At 39.4% G+C, this 16322-nt stretch overlaps 2 protein-coding genes across 4 annotated transcripts; one reads left to right on the top strand and one right to left on the bottom strand.

Annotated features, from left to right (window-relative positions):
* The first annotated feature begins 4963 nt into the window (after positions 1–4963).
* LOC137744919 (thioredoxin-like 1-1, chloroplastic) lies at positions 4964–6760 on the top strand. 2 transcript variants are annotated; one of them, XM_068484735.1, is made up of 3 exons: positions 4964–5502; positions 5727–6071; positions 6335–6760. In XM_068484735.1, exons 1-3 carry the CDS (start codon positions 5236–5238, stop codon positions 6584–6586), a joined length of 864 nt encoding a protein of 287 aa, XP_068340836.1. In that variant the 5' UTR covers positions 4964–5235; the 3' UTR covers positions 6587–6760. The 2 variants fall into 2 exon arrangements, with proteins under 2 accessions (XP_068340836.1, XP_068340837.1); XM_068484736.1 differs by having other exon boundaries at positions 4965–5502; positions 5730–6071.
* A 3111-nt stretch (positions 6761–9871) lies between these two features.
* On the bottom strand, positions 9872–14910 carry LOC137745094 (uncharacterized). 2 transcript variants are annotated; one of them, XM_068484969.1, is made up of 6 exons: positions 14752–14910; positions 14353–14548; positions 14206–14257; positions 13602–13660; positions 10811–10856; positions 9872–10197 (listed from the first exon to the last, which is right to left on the bottom strand). In XM_068484969.1, exons 2-6 carry the CDS (start codon positions 14470–14472, stop codon positions 10127–10129), a joined length of 348 nt encoding a protein of 115 aa, XP_068341070.1. In that variant the 5' UTR covers positions 14473–14548; positions 14752–14910; the 3' UTR covers positions 9872–10126. The 2 variants fall into 2 exon arrangements, with proteins under 2 accessions (XP_068341070.1, XP_068341071.1); XM_068484970.1 differs by having other exon boundaries at positions 14353–14423; positions 14752–14903.
* Between the last annotated feature and the right edge of the window lie 1412 nt (positions 14911–16322).

The following is a 16322-nucleotide window of genomic DNA, read 5'->3' as shown; positions in this document are numbered from 1 at the left end:
ACAAAGTTATTGAGAAAAGCATGAGCAAGCACAGAACACGGTTTGCACCATCAATGGCGTTGGAAGAAAACAAGAAATGAGCGATCCTACCGCAAGGGGAAACAAAGCGTGAGCGGGTACACGAATGCGGGGAAGGCACTGGGAGACAATTGAGCCGAGGCCGGAGATGCAGGCGACCAAGAAGGCAAAACTCCAAGAGGTATAGACGACGACAACAAATGCACCAAAAAGAGCACCAACGCTTTGGAAGCAAAGGCAGTAAAGCTGACCTCTTGAAGGTCGTCTTGTTTCATGGCGGAAAAGCTGAGCTCGGCAACCAGGATGACGGAGGAGATGGCATAGAGCCAAGAGAGGAGGACGGCAGGGGTGGAGGCTAAAAGATATTGTATTTTGTATATTGAAAATGTTACAAGAAAAGCCTCCACTATATAACAGTGATGGAGTTCTAAACAATAAAGGCAGCAGCTGCCCCGGCTACACTCAACCATATGCACTAAAAGCTAGCCTATACAACCCTGAGTGTCTATACAAAAGACCTCTTGACTTTGTGATCGAAAGCATTATTTTGTTGGATCTTGTTTCCCGACTTTTGTGTCCACAAGAGATAGACTTGCTAACTTTTCTCCAACATCCCCCTGCAAGCTCATGAGTGGGCAGCGAACGAGCTTGGATTTTAAGAAACGAAAACAATCAGCGGACAAACCCTTAGTGAAGATATCTGCGATCTGAAATTGAGTAGAGACATGACGAACATTCAACGAACTTGCCACAACAAGCTCACTACAAAATAATAATCCACCGCAACATGTTTTGTTCGAGCATGGAACACAGGATTAGACGGCAATGCAATAGGTTGTATTATCACACCAAATCAAAGGAGTGGAAATAGGGATGCAAAGCTCCTGCAACAACTGCTGTAGCCAAACAAGTTCAGTTGCCGTGATTGCTAACTGCCGATATTCAGATTCAGTACTTGAACGAGCAACTGTGCGTTGCTTTTTGGAACTCCAAGAAATCAAATTTGGACCAAAGTGTGAACACGAAAGATTCCTTGAAACAAGAAACCAGAATAACGTGTACAAAATAATATTTTTGTGTTTATGATTTTGGGGTTACGATCTCTCTCAAATTTGGTCCTCTGATTCTATCTTCGTAGGGTGTAGGTTTGTGGATGAGTTGTTGATCCAAAGGGTCGTCGGGGCTTGATCTAAGGATGAACAGTTGATGAACGGATCTTCAAGGGGCGTTGGGCTTGATCTTGAAGAATGAGTGTATGGATTTCTTCAAGGGCTTTTGGGCTTGATCTTGAAGGTTGATGGATGAGCAGATCTTCAAGGGCTTTTGGGCTTAGTCTTGAAGAACGATTGGATGTGTGGATTTGTTTGTGCTGTTAATCCAAGGGGTCGTTGGGGCTTGATCTTAGGATGAACGATGAACACTTTCTTCAAGGGCCGTCGGGGCTTGATCTTGAATAATGGTTGTGTGGATTTCTTCAGGGGCTTTTGGGCTTGATCTTGAAGGTTGATGGATGAGCGGATCTTCAAGGGCTTTTGGGCTTAATCTTGAAGAACGATTGGATGTGTGGATTTGTTAAGGTTGTTGATCCAAAGGGCCGTTGGGGGCTTATGCTTAGGATGAACGGATGAACACTTTCTTCAAGGGTCGTCGGGGCTTGATCTTGAATAATGGTTGTGTGGATTTCTTCAAGGGCTTTTGGGCTTGATCTTGAAGGTTGATGGATGAGCGGATCTTCAAGGGCTTTTGGGCTTAATCTTGAAGAACGATTGGATGTGTGGATTTGTTGAGGTTGTTGATCCAAAGGGCCGTTGGGGCTTGAGCTTAGGATGAACGGATGATGAATGATGAACGCTTTCTTCAAGGGCCGTTGGGGCTTGATCTTGAGTTGGTGGAAACTCTTCAAGGGTCGTCGGGGCTTGATCTTGAAGGAAGATTTGACGAAGAACGAAGAGAGCTTTCTTGATCCTTCGGGATTTGCTTGAAAGCTTTAGAGTTTCAAAGCTTCAAGGATTTGGGGAATTCTCTTCCAATTTGGGAGTAGAGAAATGTATTTGTGAATTGGTTGATGCTTGATACCTTGATGGAGAAGCCTATTTATAGGCTTTGAGAATGAATCACCACCACAAAATATTTTTTTCCTTTCCAAGCACCATTGCCTAATTTTCCCATTTAATGCAATATTGAAATTGAAGTGGTGTAACTTATGGCCTAATTTCCCACTTAATACCATTTTAAACTTGAAGTGGTCTAACTTATGGCCTAATTTCCCACTTAATGCAATATTGAAATTGAAGTGGTGTAACTTATGGCCTAATTTCCCACTTAATACCATTTTAAACTTGAAGTGGTCTAACTTATGGCCTAATTTCCCACTTAACACCATTTTAAACTTGAAATGCGTATGCTTTGTCATTGCCCAAATGAGAAAAACTTGCTTTGATCCGTAATGGATTGAAGTGTGCTTGCCTTGTCATTGCCCAACATGAGAAGAAAAACTTGTTTTGATCCTCAATGGATTGAAATATACTTGCCTTGTCATTGCCCAAAATGAGAAGAAAAACTTGTTTAATCCTTCAAGGGTATTTCTTCCTATTTTGTTGAGTCACACGCCATGTGTACAATTTGTACAACACGTGGCGTATGCCATGTATGCCTTGACACGTCAAAACTTTAATGCATTGGTGAACATTTGTTTTACTGAAATTTCGATGTCTACACAAAGTACATGCAAAACCACCGGTAGAGCGTCTAGTGTCGGGATCCCCAGCATATTTCGAGTTAGAAAATCCAACCAAGTCCGTACCACCACAACGAAACATAAGCCCTTCTTGAGGGGTGCCTTTTAAGTAACGAAGTATTCGCTTGACAGCAATCCAGTGAACCGAGGTGGGCTTATGCATATGCTGACATGCCTGATTCACTGCATACGTGATGTCAGGCCTAGTGATGGTTAAGTATTGTAAAGCCCCTACCACACTTCGATAGGTAGTAGGATTATCCAACGAAACACCATCAATGGAGAGAGGTGGAGAGCCAGATTGAACTGGAGTAGCAGAAGGCTTGGCTTCCAACATATCTACACGCTTCAACAAATCAATAATATATTTGGTCTGCTGAAGATGCAGCCCATCATCACCACGAGTTGCTTCGAAGCCCAGGAAGAAATGGAGGGGTCCCAGATCTTTCATAGCAAAACTCTGACCAAGTGACATTGTATTTTGTATATTGAAAATGTTACAAGAAAAACCTCCATTATATAACAGTGCTGGAGTTGTAAATAATAAAGGCAGCAGCTGCCCCAGCTACACTCAACCATATGCAATAAAAGCTAGCCTATACAACACTGAGTATCTATACAATAGACCTCTTGACTTTGTGATCGAAAGCCTTATTTTGTTGGATCTTGTTTCCTGACTTTTGTGTCCACAATAGATAGACTTGCTAACTTTTCTCCATCAGAGGGGAGTGGGCCGGAGCAGATGGTAGCGGCGGGCAAACCGAGCATGCCAAGACCAGCGGCAATGCCAATGATCAGAGTGACAGCACCCTAGAAGCTCTTGTTTTGTTGATGGAAATCATTACTATTACTATTACTGGTGAAAGTGGCTGCTGCAGTTGAAGTAGAAGGAGTAATGTTGTGAATGCAGCAGCAGCGGCAGCAGCGGCATTTGAATTTGAAGGTTGTTTTAGCATTGACGAAGCTGCAGTTGTGAATGCGAGTGAGATTGGGAATAATATTGTTGGGATCAGTTGGAGAGAAAAAGGGGTCGACTATTCTAGCAATTGGAGTTGTGGTGGTAGTGGCAATTGGGTTTGAATTAATGGATGGGTGCGGGGGAATCCAGCACGAAGCTGAAGGTGGAGTTGGAGCATATTTGGAGTTGGAGGAGGCGGAGTCGTCGCACCAGGCATCAGCACAAACTTACACCTGACACGTGAGGGATTCTGTAACTCGAAATCAAATATCGGTTTTTGTCCAACCGTGCTTTCTCTGCATACCGTTGTGGTTGGGCTGGGTGCTTCTTGCCCACGGGGCTTTAAAATGACACTCCCCGCCCTCCCTTCCAAGGAAAATAATGAATGGGCCTCGCCTCAGCAAATCGTGTTTGGGATCCATCGCTCTTTTTGAAATTTCTTTTCTGCACATTTAAATTATATATATATATATATATATTTTTTTTTTTTTTTTAAGAATGACAATTGATCACCGTTATCCATCCCTTTCGGGAGCCGCAAAAACTCATAGAGGCATTTCAGCCTCTCTTGATCACAAGTCTGGCTTCCACACCAGCAACAAATTTCAAACCCGAACTTGTAATTTTTAGTTTTAAGAAAGCCTCGTAATCTGCCCCAGCACCGTTGGTGGTTATTTAAGTTATGTATTTGAATAAGAATAGTTAAATGCGGTGGACTAGAGAAAGTAACTTTCTTGTTCAAATGTGTTTTTATGTTGCTGGACGCCCTCTATATGTCTATACTGTAGAAATCCCTTCAAACCTTGTTAAATATAAATAGCTATAATCTGTTTTTATACAGTGTCCTATAATGAAATTGACTCGTGGATTGAGCTGGCGAAGAAGCGACATTGAAATATATAATATCCCAAAGAATAATCCAATTTCCCCTTTAAACTCATTTCCTAAGAATCTAAGATGAAGGATTCAAAGGATGAGGCAGTGTAAACTATCGCCACGTGTTCACGTGCGCTGGCAAGTCCACCATATCCATCAAATTAAAATTAAAATACAAATTAACCCTTATCTAACAAGTCGGTCTGTCTGTCTGTCTGTCTGTCTACAATTTTCTCTCTCTGCCGAGTCTACACCACAAGCTACGTTGAACCGCACACGCGGACCACAACTCTTGTGATAGTTTTGTAACCGTGTGATTAAGTGCCGTCGACATAACGTACGGTTAAATAAGGTTCCAGACAAGAGTGTAGATTTTACAGTTGTTGGTTGTTGCGTAGGAAGAATTCTCCTGCTTTCTCGTTTCTCCTTTTCCTTTTCCCCTTTGAAAACTCTGTCAAGTTTCCCACCCGCGTGCTCTTTGCTTCAACTTTGAGCCATTTCTTTCCTTTCCTTTTCTCGAATCCCAAATTCTCAATTCTCAAATCTCAAGTCGATCAAATCGCAATTCTCTCAATTATTTTATTTTTTTTGTTTGTTTGGGGGTTTTGCTGGAAATTGAATTCAGAGATCGATCGATCGATCATCGATGGCAGAAGTTTTGAGCAAAACCAGTCTGTTGTCGTCCTGGCATCATCATCATCAAAACAAAAAAAGCAGCATCTCCGTTTTCCCAAAGAGTTGTAATTACAATAAATCAGATTCTTTCTCTTGCTCTTTCAAACTGAATCCGGACATTTCATCACTATCCTTGTCCACAAAGAGTGATTTTCACGGGAAAAGGATTGCTTTTCAAGCCACGGGCATCAGGGGGAATTCCCAATCCCACGCTTCTTCTGCCGTTTATTCCCAGCAGGTTCGTTTCTTTCTTCCCATATCCTTGTTCTGAATCTGATTCCCCTGCTCCGCTGGGCTTCAGATATTATTGCTCATGATTGATGATTTTCCCCAAATTTAAATCGACTTTCGGATCAATATTTGATCAATTAAGTCATGAGGAGATTTATTTTTTCTATGCTTTTTGATTGCTTAAGTTAAAAACTGGTTTGTGTTTTTTCGTTGTGGGGGAATGGAATTTAGCAGTCTGGATTTCGGATTGGGAAAGCTGCGAAATGGTGGGAGAAGGGGAACCAGCCCAACATGAAAGAGGTGTCATCTGCAGAGGACCTAGTGGAATCCCTTTCAAACGCCGGGGATAAGCTGGTGATCGTTGATTTCTTCTCTCCTGGCTGTGGTGGCTGCAAAGCTCTTCATCCCAAGATATGTCAGCTGGCAGAGATGAACCCGGATGTCCAATTCCTTCAGGTGAACTACGAGGAACACAAGTCCATGTGTTACAGTCTTAATGTTCATGTCCTCCCCTTCTTCCGCTTTTACCGAGGTGCTCATGGTCGCCTTTGCAGCTTCAGCTGCACCAACGCCACGGTTAGTGTTTGTCTTTCCTTCATTTGGTCTCTTATGAGTTTATTATTGAATCCCTGTCAATTGGTATAGGGGTCTTTTCCAAAAGCTGAGTTCCAATTTATATGCCATCCTTTACACTTCCTGATAAGCATTTGAGTCTTGTTTTTAATCTTATTTATTGGTCAGCTGTGGTTTTTTTCTCTCTTGGCAAATAATGTTTGCTGTTTGTATTGGTGTTGGTGTTGTTCCCTGATGATGGTTGTGATAACATCGTGACTTGGCAGATCAAGAAGTTTAGAGATGCATTAGCCAAGCACAAGCCAGAGCGGTGCAGCCTTGGGCCGACAAAAGGGCTGGAGGAGAAAGAGCTCCTCGCTCTTGCTGCCAACAAAGATCTCTCATTTACCTACACGCCTAAACCAACTGAAGATGTGGCTGCCAAGGAGGAAGTGATTGTGGCTGAAGAGGCACCATCTCGTCTTCCTCTTCCGTCGGCAACCTCAAAGTCTGCTCAAGTGGTCACTGCCTGGAGATGACGTGGTCAGTGTTCTTCACCATCCCGATTCCCTAAACCCACCCCTTTACTCTGCCCACCTTGTTGTATTGTGTACATTAGTGTTTCTTGTTGATGCGATATGATCATATATGCAAGAGTAAGAGTGGAACATATAAGTAATAGTCTTAAGGTTTCTAAGGTTCCCCTCCCCTCCCCCCCCCCCCCCCCCCCCCCCAAAAAAAAAAGGCGCGGAATAGTTGAGCGTTGCAGGGCTTTGGAATTGGTTTTTGGTATCCAAGCCTGCTTGCAAAAATCATAGTGTTGTAAATTTGAAGAGAGCAATCTGTCGGAATGTTGGTCCGCTCTCATGATATGCCGTCTGCAAATGTGTATGTAATTAAGAGCTGCTTCTGGGCCTTCTTGTTCTATATGTAGTACTGAGTCGGTGGGAATATTGAAGATCCTTGATACTCCTCTCCTCACCTGTTGTTTTTACTGGGGTGTGGTATCATCATACATATATATATATATATGTGTGTGTACGTATGTATGCAAGTATAATATATGGGATTTCAAGTTTGAAGTTTGAATGCAATGTTGAGTGCTGATTTTCAACTGCACTGCTCCGCACCCTCAACTCCTTATTATGCATGTATTATATTTCAGAATTCCAATCCAAGAGACGTTAAAAAGTTTAAGACCAGACAAGATAATGAATGAACGAGGGAAGTCGGTATATCCGAACAGTGATTGTGCTTGATAAACACACTCTTGCACTCTTACACGCTTGCACTTGGATTGGATAAAGATATAGAATAAGAAAACGGGAAAAGGAGAGATGGATTGGATAAGACTTGGTGTGTTAGTGGAGTCATCAACGTGGCCTTTCTTAGTTTATACACACGAAGAAACGGATAAAGGCGTATAATGGTGGCTACCCCACCACATTATAGTGTCATGGGTGACTCGTTCAACAAAATTCCAAGCAACAGAAGGACAAGGGAGTAGCAGGTTCCCTTTCGTGCCGTGTTGTCGTATCCTCCTTCGTTCCCGTGTTCCTTCCTCTTGTTTTGAACACGTCTTACGCTGTCAATGTCATCATTGAACTCGTCTTCCCCTTTATGTTTTTTCTATGATCAATGACCGAATGACGGGTGGTAATAAATTAAATATTAATAACTAGATAATACTCCGGAAGATTCTTTATCTTTCTATTTTCATTCTATACTCTCATACATTACATTTTATCTTATTATTTTTATAAAAAAATCAATATAAGATGATATTAACGTAACTTAATCGTAACAGTTCAAATAAAAAAGCATAAAAAGTTCTCTTCGTGAGTACTCTATATGTTTACTTTTAATTTTGATCAAATAATATTTTAACACATTTTGTTACTTTAAAAAATAATTGTTGTGTTAATTATTTTTTCCCGAGCTTTTAAAAAACAAGAAATTGAGATTTTTTATTTAGACCGAATCAGAGTGTATTCACTAGTGATTACTTAATAATTGTAATAAGGGATTTATGATTTCTTTTATGTACAAGGCCATATTTACATCTCCACCAACACCAACGGGCCAAAGATCCAACAATACATTATGCGCATAGTGAAATAGAACATGAATCAGTTTTGGCTATCGCCCTTCCATTCCATTTGTCAAACTATCAAGTTACAGCTGGTTTACATTAAAAGAATTCTTGTCTATCACAAATTGTAATCTTTCTACACTTTGAATTCATTAATTGCATACAGCCCACAAGACAATGCAATCAACTAAACCCTAAGCCCTAAAGATTTTCATCTGTCCCTGCTGAGGCCGGTGCTGGCGCTGGTGGCAGGGCTGGTGTACGTCATGCCTGAATCCGAAGCTCATTAAATATCATTCAAAACCCAACAACGACACCATATTACACAAGGTACACAAACAAAACAAAACGGAAAAGTAAGGTGATATTTATGTACATGTTTTAACAGCTAAACTACCAAGTAGCAACTCAATCGTCCACATCAATCAAGATGCCAAAGTAATATATCATTCATTCAGAAGTGACATGCAATAAGAAATGTACAGGAGAGGAGCACAAGATATCTGAAAGAAATTCAACTAAAACAACCACCACATATCCAATTTTTATTATCCTCTCTCATCCAGATGCATAATAAACTACCAGAACAATCATAAAATAAATAAATCAAATTTAAATGAAAATGAAAATTTCGATGCGGATGGGGATGGGGTGAGCCCGCTGAGCCATCACTGCCCCCATGTCATATCATATGGAATGAATTTTTGAGGGCTCTGACTGCGGGCAGTCTTCACTGCAGGAAGGTTAGAGACACCAAACCAGCGAGTGACGGTCGAGAGCCGCCAGCGGCCCTAAAACCCTGAACCATCATGAGAGGGGACAGGGAGGGAGGGTGGCTCAGCCTCAGCCACTCGGTTCGGTGCCCCTCTTTCTGCTCAGATAAGATCAAGTAGTTGATGCTATTAGGGTTTCTCTCCACCCTTTTTATAGATATCCCTTGTTTACATTTACAGTCGGCCCCTTCCCAACCCATTTTTGGCGGCCCAAAACAAAGCGCAGCCCGCGTCTTCCGATTTAAGCCCATCCTTAATTTTTTTCATTTTTTAAATCAACTAAAATTTAAATTAGAACGAAACTCAGGAGTCGGTACTGAACTATGGTTCTACAATGTGGATGCAGCATTCACATCTCTTCCTCTGCAGCTTGACTATTATTGAAGCTCAATCATCCTGTAATTTAATTGTGTGTATTCCTAAAAGAGTAATGCTCGCATGGCCAAATTTATAAAATAAGTTTTCAAATCAAATTATGTGTCATAAAAAAACACATTAATCGACACTTAATTAACAATCTAATCATCTACATCATTTGACTTACAAATTTAATTTTTAAAAATTGATCTTCCTAACATTACCCTTCCTAAAATCCCCAAGAGCACAAACCTCAATCGACAACTAGATGCTCGGCGTAACGAACAATTCTCTCGTTCAATATTGGTGGTTCTTACTTCTTATCCGCACTAGCCCACTCACATTTACATTTCCCTGTGACAATTCATCTTCCAACAAGGGGGGGTATTTCCTCGGCCTGGGCACAACAAGCTCGGTTGAGCGGCATTTAGAATAAATATTAAACTGACAACCATGCAATTTGTTCCAAGGAAAAAAATATACATGATACGTAGAGTCATTGGGATACATCCGTGTGTTCAGCCTTGTACGTATTTCCTGATTTACATGAAAGATGGAGAGAAAAGCACTAGGGTTCGAGGAAACTAAAACGCAATTAGGTATTTCATATCCTATAAAACTGACAATTTTATTGACTGCATAAAATATTACCAAACAATAATTTGCATCGTAACTAACTTTTTATGACCAAGACTTGTGCCTGCCTCAAGCCGACAGAACCTTGATCTGGTGGACAACTACACAGGTCAAACCTGGATGGTTCTCTAACGTGTCTTTTCCGTACGTAAAACTATACAACATTACAGAATCGAGGAAGTTCTGGACTTGTGCATGTTTTCATCTTGAGAAGTTGGCGGCTATGAGGACGATGAGACCACTGCATGATAAGATGAAGAAGCAAGTTGGGCCAACGCTGGAACGGCACCGCCTGCAAATTGTCCAAAAGCCATCATTAGATGACAGTCAAACGGAATTGCACAACCATAAAATAAGACCTAAGTTTTACATGCACTGGATATTGTCCTTGCCTTTGAGCCAGATAGTTCGTACCAGCCATTGCAACAGTATTATAGTTTCCCACCAGACTAGACATTAATTCACACCAATCCAACATCTGGAAGCATCATCTCAATGTTTGCACCAGTGACAAGCACTAATTTCAAAACTATGCTCTGGTTCATATAGCTACAGAACTTTTCGTCTCTTTCGTAAGTTCAGTACTTTTGTTTTGGTCTATGTCAGATGTTCTAACTCGACCAAATAATCCAGGTCCCAAATACTACCATCAAGTCACTACACGAAGATTACATTGCACAACTGGTTGCTCAATAATGAACATGTGGTACACCTTCGTTATCAAAGACTTCACAAAACTATAACAAAGAGGCATGCTGTCTAAGAAACCTAGACATTTGCACATGAAAGGTGTTTTGAAAATATTTTCTCTAACAAAGTTTACAACTAGACATTGGTCAAAGTGAAAACTAGTCAAATAGCCCACACCTCATGAACGTGGTTAGTATAACAAGACAATCACTGACCTGCTAAACCTGCACAAGCTGAAGAGAATACAATCACAGGTGGAGCCTACAGTTACAAAAGGGAGATTTGTGTTATTCGCTGTAGCCATTGAAAAATTTAGCAGATACAAATAGTGCAACAAAGAAAACTCAGACACAATCCAATCCTTCCAAAGTTTTAGGAACATAAATTGAAATATGCATGCATGCAGATACACAGAATCCAATCCATGTCCAACTGATAAAATATAGGCTTGGCAAAGTATAATTTATTTTCCTAACCATGATAAATTTTGATCACCTGATAATGTATGTGCGTGTGTGCACGCGTGTATATAGAACATATATTATACCATATACCAACGCACTTATACGCTAATTAGGAACTTAACAAAGTGCTATCCACTCGTTTGGGTCCACTCCGCAATTTGGCAGGAAACCCAACTAACACAATGTACCAGTACCATTTTCACGTTCACATCAATCTATAACTATAAATATTGTAACTATATAAGTGTGGACAGTTCAGTCGGTAAAGCATAAAACAACAATTTGTGAAGAGACTAAGACGTCAAAAATAGTCTCTGACAACAATATTCCTTGATCAGGTCAGAGTGAAAGAAAGGAACAAAAAGCCTTGAGATGTGACAAATATAACTTGGATGCATTAGTTATATTCTTGTCCAAAAAGACCACCAAATTACAATCCTGACCACTCATTTCCCCCTCATTGTTTTCCTGTGTTTTTGCAATAAAATAGTATCTTTATCAAACATTATAATTCGTATCCTAGCTAACTAAGTGCATACGATTTGTGGAAAATATGCCGCTCAAGAGGGATATAAGTGGCTACCAAACCTACTTCCATAAAAATGTTTGTCATGAAGGTGAAACGTAATTTTCAATGGAAGCACCAGAAACTTCTTTTTTAAGGAGGATGCTCGATTCTATAGAGGAGTTTAACAACTCATGGTGGGAAGTCAATTATGTCTACTGAATAGCCTCGAAATTGGGACAAGATGTCTATGAAATCTAAGAGGTAAACATGGCTTCCTGCATTCTAATTCTGAACCACATGAGTTTTTTCTTAAGGAAATCTCATTTATATAAGATCAAACGGGGACTTAAGCATATCTCATTGTGATTTGGAAGGACGAGATGCACAAGATCAAATGCTCAAGAAAACAAATTAGGACCTTTGCATTCCCATAACAAATCCATCCCAAAGGAAAGCATTACATTCACCCGCAGAACACAACCAAAAAAAAATTGTAAGGTTAGAGAGAGACCGCAGCTAAGGGGCCACCTATTTCTCTTTCAAAATTAAATTTATCCTCAACTTATAGTTCTAATGGTTTGGCAAAAGAAACCAGAAAAAAAATTCAGGTCATGCGAGCACATTGTTTAACTCTACATCAGTGTTTTAAAAACCTCGCCTAGCCGGCCTTGGAGGCGAGGGCTGGGTTTTCGCCCCTGTTTTGTGGGGGTTGGCGTAAGGCGGCCTCAGGATGTGCCTAGGCAGCTGAGGCGTGCCCAGGCATTCATCTGGGCGTTTTTTTTCCTTCAAAACCCAGGTCTGGTTCTGAAATGCAGAGAAGCCGTTATAGTTTCAACGAAGAAGAAACAGAGAGTTTCTCTCAAACTCCCAACTCTTTATTTTTTTTTTTTTGGCTTTTTTAATTGTTGCCCATTCAGATTCCGCCACCTAGCATTTCGATTTTTATTTCTCTTGAAATTCCCTATAACTGCTCCATTCACGCAAACTTAATTTTCCATTAAATTCCCTATAATATTGGCCACTCAGCCTGTATTTCATTTTAAATTTTCTATAATTGTTCCACTCAGAACAGGATAAGATTAGGAATGAGATATCCAAGGTAAAGTTGGAATAGCCGAAATTGAAGGAAAGATGAGAGAAAATCGGTTACGGTGGCTTGGGCATGTGAAACGAAAGCCTACAAACACTCCGGTCAGAAGATGCAATTACGAGATAGAGGTTAGGGGCCGAAGGGGTAGAGGAAGACCTAAGAAGACTTTGGAAGAGACTCTTAAGAAAAGACTTGGAGTACTTGGATCTAACGGAAGACGTGGCACATAGCCGAGCGCAATGGCATTCTAGGATTCATACAGCTGACCCCACTCAGTGGGAAAAGGCTTTGTTGTTGTTGTTGTTGTTGCTCCATTCGGCCTTTATTTCCTTTTGAATTCCCTATAATTGAGACATTGAGCCTTTATTTTCCTTGAAACTCCCTATAAATGTGGCTACTCAACCTTATTTCTCTTGAAGTTCTCTATAAATGCTTACTATAAAATAGATAATTACAACAATCTAAGACTATACGACATAATTTCCAAGTACAACTAGACTTAGTAATGAAGAAGATGATAGTATCTTTGATTTAGTTATAATTATATTTGTTTTACAAAGTATTATATTTTATAAATATAATTATATACATAATATATATTAAAATTTTAGGTGCTGTGAGGCCTTGCCTCACACCTCAAGGCTTTCACCTAGGCAGGGTTATCCATGAAACGTCTCGCCTACGCCTTTGCCTTTTAAAACATTGCTCTACATGCATATGTTTATCATGGGCCTACATGTTTATGACACTAGCATGTTCATTTGATGCATCAATAATTGGTTTAGCATTTTCTAAAGTTTAATTTGAAATCCTTTTAACCATTAGATAATTTTTGTAGGTTCAATAATCTGAGCTACTTTTAGTTCTACTGATACTGGCATTTTCATACTTAGTCATATGCAGCACGATAACTTGTAAAATTGCAAAAGCATTAAAGAACTTACACCAATGAAAAAGTGCAACCACATGGGTCCTTTTACCCACCTCCGAACAATGGGCATCACTGCACCAAGAGACACAATAACAAATGTATTAGGAAATAAGCTAAGGAGGGAGACATTTAACGAGGATGACGTCCATCCTACGCCAACAGAATAAATAAAGAAAACACACTTTAACTACATCAAGGTAAGAAGAGAGCAAAACTATTTTCAAAACTCCACTAGGTGGATAAGAGAAGGATGTTTCACATATATTATAATGAAAAACTGAAACAAAACAATAGACATTGAAGAAGCCTAAGAAGAAGCCAACAAGCAATCTCTATTTTACGATCCTTGTGCCGCTCAAAGCATTTAAGAACTTGCCATTTTAGCCAAAACGGTTTAACTCCTCGCTTTGGTCCCTAAGATTTTTAAATCGATAGGAGTGGTCCTTGAGTTTGTCTACCATCAATCATTTTGGTCCTTCCGTGAAAAATGTTTGTTAAATAAGAACCAAAATTCAGGACAGATTCTATCAATTTTAAATTTAAGGGACCATTATGGCTAAAAAGCGTAAGAAATTCATGCAAATAATCTTTACTAAAGAAAACGAATAATAGATTACCATGGTTGAATCCATAAAAAGCACTTGCTGTGCCACCAACAGCTGAGCCAATCTGTACCATAAACACGAAATAAATTTCACCAACAGTCGACAGACTATATATTGAGATGCGGTGGGAGATGAAATTAGAAAAGAAGAAAAGAATACCATTGAAAAGCTATCCCTAATAAGAGGTGCAACAGTCCACTCGCTCGTTTCCATCTTCTTAGAAAGAGGACCTGCACAATGATGGCATCTCACACTAGTTTCAGGTTTGGAATCGGCCATCGCTCTTTTTCTCTAATACACGTCTTGAATTTAAATTGTATATAACAGGCACCAGATCATCCTTCACAATGAACGCCTGTAAAAAAACTCATCATTCACTAAAATTAAATATGTTATGTTTCTGGCTCCGACCATGATGATTCCTAACTCCTAAGGCCTTTCAAACAAAAGAAATCAAAGAAATTTGAACCTCAATCCAGCTATTGCTAATTTCATTTGCGATACAAGAATCAAACAATCAGAGACAGCCAGAAAAGTGACGAGATTTGAGAATCCTACATGCCAGTCTGAATGAGGAGTGAGGTCGCCGCCGACGGGATGAGGTGGCTCCGCTCTCGGGGTTGGGTGGGTCTTCGGTAGGACTGGGCTTTGAGTTCTTGTGTGGTTGGTTCAACACTCGGGAAAATAAGAGAAATTTTTCTCACAAACCGGTATTGGAGTTACTTCATGTGCCGTAAAATAAAAGAGGGATTAAAAATATGATTTTTTTGTTAAAATTAACAGTAGTGGAAGATTTTTTTTTTTTTTAAGTTTCCAAAAATAAATAAAAGTAGAAAAATATATTGTCTCTTCTTGTCCTATAACACATAGAATATCACTTGGACTTGAAAAAATTCATTTTCATAACCCTTTGATGATTTTAGCTCCTTTTTTGGATCATGAAAGCATTAAGGGAGATGAAGTATCATCTCCCTTTTTGGGGTGGAGATCTCCGGATTCTCATTATGAGAATCTCGGGAATCACTTTATTGTGTATGTTCATCGTGTATTGTACGGTTAATTTTTGTCAAGTACCGTTTGTGATTAATTTTAAATAAATAAAAAATTAAAATGATTTCTGGCCGTATAATAACTGATGAACGAATACAATGAAATGATGCTTAAGATCCTTACAAAGAAAATCCTGATAGGATCCTATTCCCTTTTTTGGGATCAAGAAAGTATTAGCTCAATTGAAGTATCGTTTGGGAAAAATATTCATTTTTACAGAGGAATTTTTCTTACAAGCCAATATTCAAGTGATACTCTACATGTTATAAAATAAATAGAGGAAAATATAGAACAATTAGTAAAAATGATCATTTTTTGATATTTAGTTGCATAAATGATCGGTTTTTGTAACGATCACATATTAAGCATATATTGAAGACCCATCAATGACATAAAAACGATATCATAAACTGATCATTTCTGCAACTATTTAAAAAATGATCATTCATGCTAATGGCAAATGCACATATCTCCCTTGTTAAAGATGAAAGGAAAAGATAAAAGAAAAGGAAAAAGAAAGGCTGATGCGGTTGGACCAGAAGCAAAATCAACAACTTGGTTTGCCCCAACAAGTGAATATTAACTGTAGAGAATATATATATATATATATATATGCAAGAAATGGAGATCTTGACTCGATTGATCAAGAAAGCATGTAGAGAGAAGGCGTTAATTAACACCATACTTAGTAACTGTAGAGAATATATATATATATATATATATATATATATATATATGTATATGTATATGCAAGAAATGGAGATATTGACTCGATTGATCAAGAAAGGGTGTAGAGAGAAGGCGTTAATTAACACCATACTCTGATTCTGCACTGCAGTAAGTATTTGTCGATATAGAGGAACCATGTACATTAGAAATATTGTAACAACAGTACCAACCATCTAACGAGGCAAGAGAACGGGGAACAGAGAAGAAGCCAAGGGCATTCCCGCCCGCATGCTATAGATCAACAGTGCCAACCCAAAACTGAGTTTAAGTATATATAATATGGTTTTGGAATTGGGAAAGGGATCCTCTCCGATCCCTTCCTCCTAATCCACAAAATCAGGAAATTTGTA

Source organism: Pyrus communis, chromosome 9, assembly GCF_963583255.1.
Source record: "Pyrus communis chromosome 9, drPyrComm1.1, whole genome shotgun sequence".
Lineage (NCBI taxonomy): Eukaryota > Viridiplantae > Streptophyta > Magnoliopsida > Rosales > Rosaceae > Pyrus > Pyrus communis.
Note: the sequence above shows the minus strand (reverse complement) of the source record. Positions and strands in the feature narration are given on the sequence as shown.

Bases quoted from the DNA above. Each gene is read 5' to 3' on its own strand.
- LOC137745094 (XM_068484969.1), bottom strand. From the start codon at position 14,472: ATGGCCGATTCCAAACCTGAAACTAGTGTGAGATGCCATCATTGTGCA. The intron at 14,258-14,352 runs GTATTCTTTTCT...TTTATGGTACAG, and splicing joins TTAGGGATAGCTTTTCAATG to ATTGGCTCAGCTGTTGGTGG. The intron at 13,661-14,205 runs GTAATCTATTAT...CTCTTGGTGCAG, and splicing joins TTTTTATGGATTCAACCATG to TGATGCCCATTGTTCGGAGG.
- LOC137744919 (XM_068484735.1), top strand. From the start codon at position 5,236: ATGGCAGAAGTTTTGAGCAAAACCAGTCTGTTGTCGTCCTGGCATCAT. The intron at 5,503-5,726 runs GTTCGTTTCTTT...AATGGAATTTAG, and splicing joins CTGCCGTTTATTCCCAGCAG to CAGTCTGGATTTCGGATTGG. The intron at 6,072-6,334 runs GTTAGTGTTTGT...GTGACTTGGCAG, and splicing joins TCAGCTGCACCAACGCCACG to ATCAAGAAGTTTAGAGATGC.